General features: G+C 34.6%; 2 protein-coding genes across 2 annotated transcripts; both read left to right on the plus strand.

Moving 5' to 3' along the window:
• The first annotated feature begins 1,528 nt into the window (after positions 1–1,528).
• LOC121241333 (auxin-responsive protein SAUR36-like) lies at positions 1,529–2,678 on the plus strand. Its single transcript, XM_041139060.1, has one exon. It carries the CDS (start codon positions 2,049–2,051, stop codon positions 2,571–2,573), a length of 525 nt encoding a protein of 174 aa, XP_040994994.1. The 5' UTR covers positions 1,529–2,048; the 3' UTR covers positions 2,574–2,678.
• A 2,856-nt stretch (positions 2,679–5,534) lies between these two features.
• On the plus strand, positions 5,535–7,799 carry LOC121241332 (plasmodesmata-located protein 8-like). Its single transcript, XM_041139059.1, has 3 exons — positions 5,535–6,500; positions 7,275–7,382; positions 7,514–7,799. Exons 1-3 carry the CDS (start codon positions 5,687–5,689, stop codon positions 7,516–7,518), a joined length of 927 nt encoding a protein of 308 aa, XP_040994993.1. The 5' UTR covers positions 5,535–5,686; the 3' UTR covers positions 7,519–7,799.
• The last annotated feature ends 4,363 nt before the right edge of the window (positions 7,800–12,162 follow it).

The raw sequence follows: 12,162 nt of genomic DNA on the forward strand, positions 1-12,162 counted from the left end.
CATGAGAAACAGAGAACTCCATCTCTTTAATCTCTCTCTCTCTCTCTTATGGGTTGGATTCTAATTTCTATCTTCCCTTAATCAATCAAACAATTTTACCATATCTAGATGAGATGAATTGTTTTTTTCATTATGCACAAGCATGAAGAAGACCCGTATGGGTTGGGTTCTAATTTCCATAATGCAGAGGCACGAAGAAGACCCATACGAGCTACCTTTTTCATCTAAAAGAAGACTCAGATGAGACAAACTCTTAGAGATGTGAGAGATTCGAACTACGACCAACATTAGGGGTGTAACTGGTGTGGTCCGGTCTGATTTTAGACAAAATTTAGAACCGAACAGGTATGTATTAGTTTTGTATTTTCTAAAACCGATTACACACTGGTAACCCTCCTAAACCGGTACCTCCAATTTTACTGATTTTAGATCCGGTCCGGTTTTTCAATTTTTTAAAATGTAAGTTTGTCATTAAAAAATAAAAATTTGTTAATAAAAAAAAAAAAACTACTTCAAAAAATCTGTTCTAAAAATTTGTTCCTCTTACAAAATTTGCACTACTAAAAAAATCTGTTTTAGTAAAAAAATTAGTATTAGTTATAAACTTATATATTAGTATAGCTATATAATATATTAAACTATATAATAGTATTAATATTATTCTATTAGTATAATTATATATTAGTATTAGTCATAAATTTATATATTAGAATAGCTATATAATATATTAGACTGTATATAATATAATTTAATATATATATATTTTATGTTTAAAGTTTATGATCAATTAAATTTTAATCTTCAAGATTAAACTTTTATTTTATAAATTATAATAACATTATCTTATATATAATTGTATTAATAACATATGATATAATCAAACAAATTACAAATGTTCGTATTTAAGATTAATATTTTATGTTATAATTTATAAATTATAATATGAAATTATTTCATATATGATATATAATTATATATATTATATATAAATTTTTACATATAATTATATATTATATATAAAACTTATATATAAAATATTAATTTTTATATTTTTTTCCCCTAAACCGGTCCGGTCTTGGAAATCGTAGAATCGGAACCAGACCAGTTCCGACAGATTTGCATAATTCAAGAACCAGTTTCGGACTGGACCGGTTCAAAACCGGTCTAGTCCAAACCGATTTTTCGGTTTAAATTTACATCCCTATCCAAGACCCATATGAAGAGCTAATGCCTTTCTTGAGATTTGAGAGATTCGAACGACGACCAAGACCCACATTGAACCGGTCTGGTCCGGACCGATTTTTCGGTTTAAATTTACACCCCTAACCAAGACCCTTACGAAGAGCTAATGCCTTTCTTGAGATTTGAGAGATTCGAACGATGACCTGTAATAGTATCTCCTTACAAATTTATTATTTGTTAATATTATTTTTAATTTTAATATTCTCATCCTTGAAATTAGTATAATACATTATAAATGATTTTACGTGTCATGTAATAGTATCAATCGCACGCACCGTGTAAATCTCGCCGCAGCCACATATGCTATCATCTGACCCTTGACTTCCTCTTTCTTTCTGTGCGGCTCCCTATTTAGCTCTCCTTACAAGTTAAGTACGTTCCGACCACTTGCTTCCCAAATTCTCCTCTCCTGAGTCCTGAGTCCTTTCTGATATTTTTGTTCCTTTTATAGTGCCTGATTTTGAAAGCTTTCTTCCTCGAATCCCACCAAGCATAAAAGGAGTACTGTTTCTTCCACCCCTGGGAATCAAGACAACCGCCGAACTGAACCCAGAATCTTGTTTTTTGTTTAGTTTCGAATGAAAGACTCTCCACAGAGTAGAGATATCCAGGATGTCAAACATACCAACCTCGCTGTCTGAGGTCTGCCTCACTCTCTTCCGCCTCACCATGTCCGTCGCCGATCCATGGCCCTTTTCCTGAACACCACCATTTCACGCTAAAGAGAACCCAAAAAAGAAAATCGCTCTCCTTTTGGTGATTTTCATCCCCATTTCGTTTTATTCACTCTCGTCCCGAAACTTACGATGAGAAAGATCAGAGGCTTCAAGCTTGGCAAACGGCTAGTCCGGGCTTCTAAATGGATCGTCCGGAAAACCCGAATCCGAACCAGATCATACCACCGGCTCAACCCACCACCGCCACCATCGAGCAAACCCAAGTCAAACTCCAAACATATGTCGAAGCTCGTCACCTGGGGCCTGCGGTTGACGAACGGGGCGAAAAAACTGTGTTGTAACCGACCTGACTCTGGTTATATACCCGTTGGGCATGAACCCATCAAAGAGAGGGAAGTAGCGGTACCTAAGGGGCACTTGGCGGTGTACGTCGGCCAACAGGACGGCGACTTTCGCAGGGTTCTGGTGCCCGTGATTTACTTCAACCATCCTCTGTTTGGTGAACTTCTAAGGGAAGCAGAAGAGGAATACGGATTTCAGAACCAGGGCGGGATCACCATCCCCTGCCTGATATCGGAGTTCGAGAGGGTCCAGACCCGTATAGCCGCCGGCTGCGGTGGTGCCAGGGGGCTGAAGGGGAACCGCTACCATTGAGAGAGATAGAGAGAGACTGTGTGGTGGTAGTTGAACCTAGTGATGACGACGACGAAAGATTCCAAATTGATAATGACAATTATATTTTAGAATTTATTTTCCTCATATATGATTATATATATTGTAGTGGTTTGCCTTTTTCGTTTTTTTTTTTTCTTTTTGGCCTCTAGATTTTTTTTTTCACTTTTTTTAATTTCATAATGGAATAGATTTTAGATGTAATTACGTGTATGATTATTTCTATCTTATTTTTGTTATTTTTCTATTTTCAATAATGTTTCTCTTTTATTATAAATTGATTATTCTATTCAAGCCGCTGCCTATGCGGAAAATATACTATTTATATCACTTAAATTATAAAATTTAATTTGTAAAATTTAAATTTTAAAATTTATCTTTCAAATCAAATTATACTATATAAATATTTTATTAAAATATATTATTTACACTGATTTATAAATAAAATTTTTCTTAACGAAAATGGGCATTGAGAAGAACAACAATAAAGAGTATATTGTTGATTAACTAACAGATTAGATTAAATTATTTAAAATTTATATTTAAATTAGATTAAAAAACTTAAAGCTCAAGAACATTTGAATACTTAATTTTTGAAAGAAATAGCATGCAGCTTAATTACAATGAAATGGCATTAATTGTGCCTTTAACTTTATTGAAAGATGAGATTGAAAATTGTTAAGAATCTTGATTGTGATCTTATTTTTCTTTTGCAAAAGTTTTGCCGTCACTTTTTTTGGCACCATAAGATCAATCCTATCATCGTAGCAGTAGTGGAGAATCTCAAATCATATTCCTGAAATTTCGTCAATTGCACTAGGTGGGGGAGACTAGCTACCACTTGTTTTAACTCTGAAATATTTTTTAAAACCTTGAAAAAAATCGATATATATATATATATAGAAATTTTATTTACAGTCTCTATTTTATGTGTAAGTCCTTCATTAAATAAAAAAAAATATCATTTTAATAAGAATATTATTGTAATTTTGAAAAAATTTAAAGACAAAATTAACTACAGTTGCAATGCAGTCCTCAAATGAAGACTGTACATAGCGTTGCTCATATATATATATATATATCATGTTGAGGTTGTCTTGACATCTGTGTATTTTGAATCATATATGGAAGAATATTAGATAAAAATTATTTATGAGAGATGAAAAATTATTTTGGTGTGCAAAACATATTTGGGAGTATGATTTTTTATTTTCAGAAAAATTGAGATTTTTTTTTTCTTAAATTTCTAATATTTCAAATAATTTTTTTGATTCCAATATCATAAAATACAAAAATTAGACATGGCTCGATAATTGCTCAGAATAGTATAAATGAAAATGACAATGCCCAAATTAATTAGACAGATCAACATCTTTGAAATTTTCTGGCATTCATGAATTTGAGAAAATTATAGAAATATGTCCGTCGACGAATAAATCAAGTTGCAACCAAAATGTGCAAGTAATTATGTGTGATAGTGATGAAACCAGCGCCCATATATCAAGTGGTACGTAGAATTGACCTTTGAAATGGTCCATACACTGACTATATAATTATTTGCCAATCGTTTTAGTTATTAATTATAATAATGCTAGCTATATCTTTATATAAAATATTAATAAAGCTAGTTATGTCTGATAATTCAATTTATGAATTCGTTTTGACAATTGAAAATTACTTTACCCAATGAACAACCGATGGAGCTTGATTTAATATTAAATTAAGCTCATTTTCTTTGATAAGTAATTAATTAATTATTAGTGTGGATATAAGTCAAACAAGAGAAATGATATTTGCGGTCGTAGAGTATACAAACGCCGCGCAATCTTTTTGAAAAAAGTGAGTAAATATGAGACTTGCATAAAAAAAAATTAATTTTTTAATATATAGTAGACCTCATTCTTTTTCAAAATTATTGCACAACACTTATACATTTTACGACTGTATGTAGTATAGTAAAAAATCCTAACCATTTGGATAGCAAGCATATTTGGGTAGGGGTACGTGCTATAAATTATAAATTTTAATACACAATAAAAATCCACCACCCAATTCATCAACATGCCTATATATATATACATATATCATATCATCAAAGCCCACGCCATGCCAAACCTTCCTCCTTGGCTACCGTCTTTGTAATTCCACAGTGATCAATATTTTCTATAATTTTTTAATCAATCTAAACACTTTTTCCTATTCTCTTGTAATTGATATTGGGTTTATTGCATTTATGTGTGATTTATAGAAATTGTAAAATGTATTTGGATCAGAAAATTATAAGCATCTTAATTAATCCAATTACCAGACTTGGCCACAACAATGACTGAACAAGAAATTCTCACGATTCAGGTAATTAATTTGCTGCCAATTTTTGAGTCGAATGTGTTCATGTGTTGCATATGGCTAGCTTCTCACTAAATTTATAGGTAAGCATTCGGATCTTCAACCATGTTTTTTTTTTCTCTATATCCGATGATTCATGAGACTAGGATGTTCTTAGTTTAATTCCAAAATGAAAGCTAGCTTGGTATTTATTGGCTGTAAGAGAAATTTGCCCTACTTCCAATATAATTTGCATATATTCTCGCCTTTTAACTTGGGCATATAGGAGGCTGGCATCAGCCAAAACTAGTTAACATCCGTACCTACAATAACCTTGCAATATTTTAAAAGAAGTGTACTGACTATAAAAAAAATCTCATAAAAATAAACTCACAAATTAAAAACTCACAAACTAACGTAGTTTTATATGATACGTTAAATCTATTTTACAATAAATATATAATGTACCACAGAATGCTAAGTTAGTTTGTGACTTTATTTTGGATAAAGTATTTATCATATTTCAAATCATGAAATGCCATATTAATCAAGTTTCTGGCCAAAATTAAAAGTAGTTATGTTGAGTACGGTCTTTATAGACTATTTTGCAGGACAAAGTAGAATGTTGATCAGAAAAAGATGCTGTTAACTGTGTACAACAGTACAAGTTGTTCCAAGAAGAACAAAGGCTCCGCTAGGGAATTCAGGAAAGAGCAAAAAGCAGCCACTGATGATCTCTTACCATCACCACAAAACCAGCACAAAACCATATGAAAGCAAGCCAATTAGGCCATATATTGGTAAAAAAACAAGAGAAAAAAATGCTGAGAAACCTTGAGTTGCACTTCAGTACTCGCCAAACCATGATCTTGGTTATGAGACTAGTCTCTTCTCTTTTCTTCTCTCTCTTATCTTCTCTTAGCAGCCATGGATACCCTATCAACACATTCATCTACGCAGGCTGCTCTCAAGAAAAATACCAACCCAATTCACCCGTTGAAGGAAACCTCAACTCTTTTCTAACATCGGCAGTCAGCTCGTCTTCTCAAGTTTCTTACAACAGCTTCGCTGCAGGAAATGGAAGCTCCACAACACCCGATGACAGTACCATAAATGGCTTATACCAGTGCAGGGGTGATTTGAAGATCTTTGACTGCTCGAAATGCATTGAAAGTGCAGCAAGTCAAATAGCATTAGTCTGTCCATACTCTTATGGGGCTTCTCTGCAACTCGAAGGCTGCTACATAAGATATGAGCATGTTGATTTCTTGGGAAAGCTTGACACAAGTCTTAGGCATACTAAGTGCAGTAAAAGTGTTAGCAATGATGTTGAGTTCTATAGGCGTAGAGATGGTGTTCTTGCTGATTTGCTAGGGGCCATTGGATTTAGAGTGAGTAGTTCTGGTTTAGTGCAAGGTTTTGCGCAGTGTGTGGGGGATTTGAACCCAACAGATTGCTCTTCTTGCCTTGCGGACGCAGTTGGAAAGTTGAAAAATGTATGTGGATCAGCTACTGCAGCGGACGTGTATTTGGCGCAGTGTTATGCTCGGTACTGGGCATCTGGCTACTATGATACCTCTTCAGGTACATGCAGCTAGCTAGCAACTCATGATTTCCTTCTCCATATTTTATTAAACAGGAATACTTTCATTTCCATTTTTTGAAGGAAAAAACTAAGAACAATTTTTTTTTTTTTGGCTCTCTTTTTACCTCTTTAATTAGAGCAACAGATCATAATTAGGTCATTACAAGTCTTTTGTATCAATATTCTTTAATATTTAGGTTAAAAACATATTGACCACTTTACTAGTTCTTTCTTTTTCTGAGAGAGAGAGAGAGAGAGAGAGAGAGAGAGAGAGAGAGAGAGAGAGAGATCTTGAAATCTTTTGCAGAACCATTTGTCAAAATGTAATCTTTCTATGAATTAAAGCATAAGGGGCACTGGTACTTGAGGTGCTGCTTTGGGGGACCTCCATTCTAAGTGCCATTCCTCTCTTGCATCTTTTAATATTTTTTAACAATTTCATTTTATTCTTCTTCTTTTTTTCAGTTAAAGCTAGCCCTTTTTTTTTTGTTGCAAAAGGTTTTATTCTCTTATTCTATTCTTAGACCAGTGCCCAAATGGATCAAATAATATATATATATATATATATATATATATATATATATGTGTGTGTGTGTGTGTGTGTGTGTGTATGCAGTTCAAATAAAATGTATAAGTAGCACGAATTGATGAAAAATGGTTAACAATCATGTGATAGTGGCTATCTTCAGCTTGCCTAGCTAATCTCCAATCATCTTTTTATCATCAATATTGATTATTCCCACTACTTTTTGCTGTGATTATCTGAACTGTAGATTCCTCTAACGAGGATCAAGTGGGAAAAACAGTAGCAATTATTGTTGGGATACTATCAGGTGTAGCCCTTTTCATCGTTCTTCTCTCAATTTGCCGAAGAACAATGGGTAAATTTTCTTAATTAATTTCTATATGTTTTGCTTATTATGAACTTAATTTTTGATAAAACATAAATGGTACTGATTATATAATTAGGAACAATTAACATTTATTAATATATTTAACGTCATATATACAGGTTAAGGAGATTGAAGATAGCCTGCTTAATTAATTTCTTTCCGTTAAATATCGAAGAAGCTGGTGATCGATCACTAGGCCTGAAAATCGAACTGGTCGGTGACGGACGGTCGGTTTCGACGATTCCTGCATGTTCATGTCAACCAGTGATCATAAACATGTTGCAAAGGTTGGCAAAAATCTTTGTAATTAATTATTATGATCATGATATTGTTGTGACAAGTAGTACTACTGCTCAAGTCTTCGTACTTTTTGGCAATTGTAATTGAATTTCTTTCTTTTCTTAATTTTTTTTCTTGCTTATAATTCGAAATGATTGTGCACAAGAGGTGATGTTGGGCGGTGTTATCTTGATCTGGTATAAAGTAACACTCAGATCTCCATTAACTTACAAAAGAAGAGATCAGGGCTGCCGATTCCAATATTCTCTTCATGCTATCCAACAAAATCCCATCGGTACTACTTTTCAATATATAATGTTCTAATTAAATCACTTCTAATTTTCTGAAGCTGTCTTGCTTTTTTCTATAGATAATACGATCTATCATGTTAGGAAATTTTCCATATTAATTCTTATGGAAGCGATTTATATAAACCTTATAAAGTGTGCAAATCTCATGCACTTTTTTATGAAAAAAGTAGACAAATATGAGATTCAGATAAAAATAATTTATTTCTAGAAAAATTCTAAACATAAGTCCCAAAGTACTCTACACACCACTTAAAAATATGTGATTTTATGTTTTTACCCTCATAATTTCAATATAACATATAAAATATGAGGGTAAAAGAGTAAAATCATATGTTTTTAAGTGGTGTGTAGGAGTATTGTGAGACTTATGTCTAAAATTTTTCCATTTTTAATGGTGAACTCCATTTCTTTTCAAAAGTAGTGTCCAGAATTTACACGATTTTATTTAACATTACTCATTATCTCTATTCCTTTTGTATAGTACGTAGTTTTAATTTCTATAATATTCTTCGTGCGTTGGTTTTAGTATAACGAAACTCGTATAGATTTCCTTCATATTTCTTCCCCCACTTTCTCTTAGGATAACAGAGTGAGCCCACAAAACTTATTTGATCCATGATACATATCATATTAGGACGGATTGGGTCATAGCCTAACTTATTAAAGATCATGTGAGCCCACAAAATTGCCGATCGATTAGAGCGACAAAAGCAATTTTAAAACAAGATTGCAATGGTTTGAATAATCTAGGAGACCTTGGAACCACTGGCCATATCAACCCCTTAAAATCCCATATATATATATATATATATATATATATAGTCTATCTTTAGTGTCATTATAAAGATTTTATGTTATTTTTCTCGATTTTTTATTTTTTATGATCATCTTTAGACGACTCAATATCCACATCGATTGAGTGAGACGCGTTTTAAATGTTTTTATAGATAAATATTTTAAAACATAAAGACATTTAAAATATATATGACTTATTAATTAGTGTGTTTAAAAATGATAAAATTTAAGATGAAAAACAACATTTATTTGCGACTGGTTCCACGTCAGAAGCTGGGCTTTCATGTTTTTGGACTTGCTTATTCCTTTTTGTTGGATCCGTGCATCCGACCGAGGGTTGAATAATGTTTAATTAGGACTCTCTAATCTATTGCATACCATGCAATAGAAGAAAGTCACATGACATATATAACCTAATGAGTAATGATCAGTGTTTAGCCGATCGAAGAGGGTTGATCTTAATTGGCCCACCAACTACAAACTCAATTAATAGCTAGCTATCAATTCTCAAAAGAAGGATTAAGGGGAAAAAGGGATAAAGTCTCTGTTAAACTTGCTATACAAGTTTTGAATTGAACTTGGTCCTGCATCTAGAAGCAGATCAGATATTTAAGAAAATGAAAAGACTGTCTCCCTAATTTCTATATAACGGCCTATATACAATTACTACAAGTCTACGACGAAGTACGGCGATAGACTAAAAAGAATAGGAAAATAAAAAAATCGAAGAAGAACGACATGAACATGCGATCTTTGAGATCACACTACAACACAATTGCTTTTTAGTGACGGTTAGAAAATTGTGACAGTTTCTAGACCGTCACTAAAAGGTATTTTCTGTGACAGTTTCTGGAAACCGTTACTAAAGATAGAATGAGATTTTTTTACGTTCCAACGTATGGGAAATATGCGTTCGAACGTTACATATACGTTCGAACATTATGTCTGTTTACGTTTGAACGTAAAATGTTTTAGCGCAACCGTTCGAATGTTATTAATTTTACGTTCGAACGTAAAATGTTTGCACCAATGTTCGAACGTTAAGTAATAACATTCGAACGTTCATTGTAAATTTAAATTAAATGACTTTAATTTAAAAATTATGTGATTTTTACTGTGCATAATTTGTGAATAAGTCTAAAAAATTGAATTGTATATATTTATATATACATACTTTGTAATATATAAATATATATTATTGATTTATATATATTTGAAATGCAGTGATTTAGTATTAAAGTTGAAAAATATAACATCAAAGAAGGTTAAAAATTGAAATTAAAAAACGATAGAAATATTCAATAATATTTTTCGTTACAAATATTAAAAATAAAATACAAAATTTGATATTAACAGTCAGATGATAACGTTATCCGCAAAAGTCGAACTCCGTACCTCCTCAGTCAAGGTATCAACCTTGTCGTTGAGGATAGTTACACGATGGGTGAGTTCGGCAACAGACGCCGATATAGCCTCGAGCGATCGATCGATCTTATGATCGATATGCGCAGTCAGCTGTGAGATGACCGCATCAACCCAAGCAGGCCGCACATCTCCTGCAGATGTACTCGGCGTATGCTGACTACTACTCCCGACATGACCTGGCTCAGGCTGCGTCGGAGGAACTAGATCCTCTACAGGGGGTGGCTGACGTCCCCTCGCCTGTCCAATGCTACGTCGATGCGTGGTCATGTCGAGGGGGCTCATCTGATCTTTGACCCGGTCCTCTGGCTGGGTCGGCACTCCCCGTGCAAGTAATAGTCGGCTGATGAGGACACCATATGGGAGATTATCCGTGGAGACGATGCTCGCCTCGTAACGGATCCTCTGAAAGATGTGCAATGGCAAATCTATAGGATCTCCACGTGCCACTCGTATCAAAAATTGTGCCCGAAGCCGACTAAATGTGGTTTTATGAGCCACAGGATCGACATTTGTTGCAACAATAAGGTGCAACATGCGGAAGAAATGCAGCAGATGGTTCTGGTTGAATGCGTTCTTCCGCTCGATCTGCATGCGATCCCTCCCGGTGAGGATGTAGAAATCCTCGTCTCGGTCATCATCCCGAGCCTCGACGCCAGTATCCTCAGCCTCTGACTGGCCTGCATCTCTGGCTGATGCTGGCTCACATCCCCGACCAGTAGATGATGTAGAAGTGCCTACATCCTCACGGGGTGTCGAGTGTGCAAATGTCTCCACTCCTCGACGAATCCCAAGGTGCTCGCCGATGACATCTGCTGATACCTCAATGGAAACACCGCGTACAGTCACGGTGTGAGAGGATGCATCCTGAGGCATGTCACACATCCCCATATAGAATTCTTGAACCATTGAGGGGTATACCTTCCCCCTCAATGTGCAGATATTTCCCCAGCCTCTACTGAGGAAAACATCTCTCAGGTTCGTCTGCTGCCAACAGAGTTCGTCGAACTCATTAATTAAGATCTCTCGCTCTACCATAACAGTACGAGCTCCGATACGAGCAGTGTCTGACGTGGCTCCTTCCCTCCCTCGTTTCCTAGTATGCAGTGGAAGAGCCATATCCTGAAAATAGAAAAGGAAAAAAAAAATTATTTACAATAATGTATTTTTTTGTATTAATTCTAAGATGCTCTGCCGTAACGTTCGAATGTTTTATCTTTAACGTTCAAACAATAAAGATAAAACGTTCGGATGTTTATTTATACGTTCGCATGTAAAATAATGTCAATATATTTACATTCGAACGTAAAACAAATACGTTCGAATGTAGCAATGTACGTTCGAACATAAGCAGTAAATAAATATTGGCTGACGTACGTTCGGACGTTAAAACAAATACGTTCGAACGTATTTGTTTAAGTGTGAACATAAATATGGACGTCCGAACGTCGAAGCACGAATAATGTAGAAAATCATTACGTTCGGATGTTATAATCAAACGTTCGAACGTGGAAGCCGTAACGACTGAGTAATTTAAACGTCGTACGTTCGAACGTCTTGGTGAAACGTTCGAACGTTTCGACACAGAATGGCTAAGTCGACTCAGCCATTATTGAAATCTCAAAAATTTCTCTACACGGTTCTAAATACCGAAATGTCACCGTGGAAATGAAGTATACACTTCAAGAAACATTTCTACGGCGACTATTCGGCAAATGACTAGCCGTGGTGGCCGGAAAATGAAGTTGAAAATCCGGCATCACTTACCCGGTTTTAAACAAAACTCAATCCAAATTTCAATAAAATACATATTACTTGAATAAAAGATGAATGTCTACCTTTAGTGACGGTTGTGGCGGAGTTGACGGCGGCGGTGAAGGAGGCGTGGCGGCGTGCAACGGAGTAGACGATGAACAAATATGAAATGTCGTTTCGACGTTCGGTTTTGACCTTATATACAC

This window comes from Juglans microcarpa x Juglans regia, chromosome 7S (genome assembly GCF_004785595.1).
Source record: "Juglans microcarpa x Juglans regia isolate MS1-56 chromosome 7S, Jm3101_v1.0, whole genome shotgun sequence".
Taxonomy (NCBI): domain Eukaryota; kingdom Viridiplantae; phylum Streptophyta; class Magnoliopsida; order Fagales; family Juglandaceae; genus Juglans; species Juglans microcarpa x Juglans regia.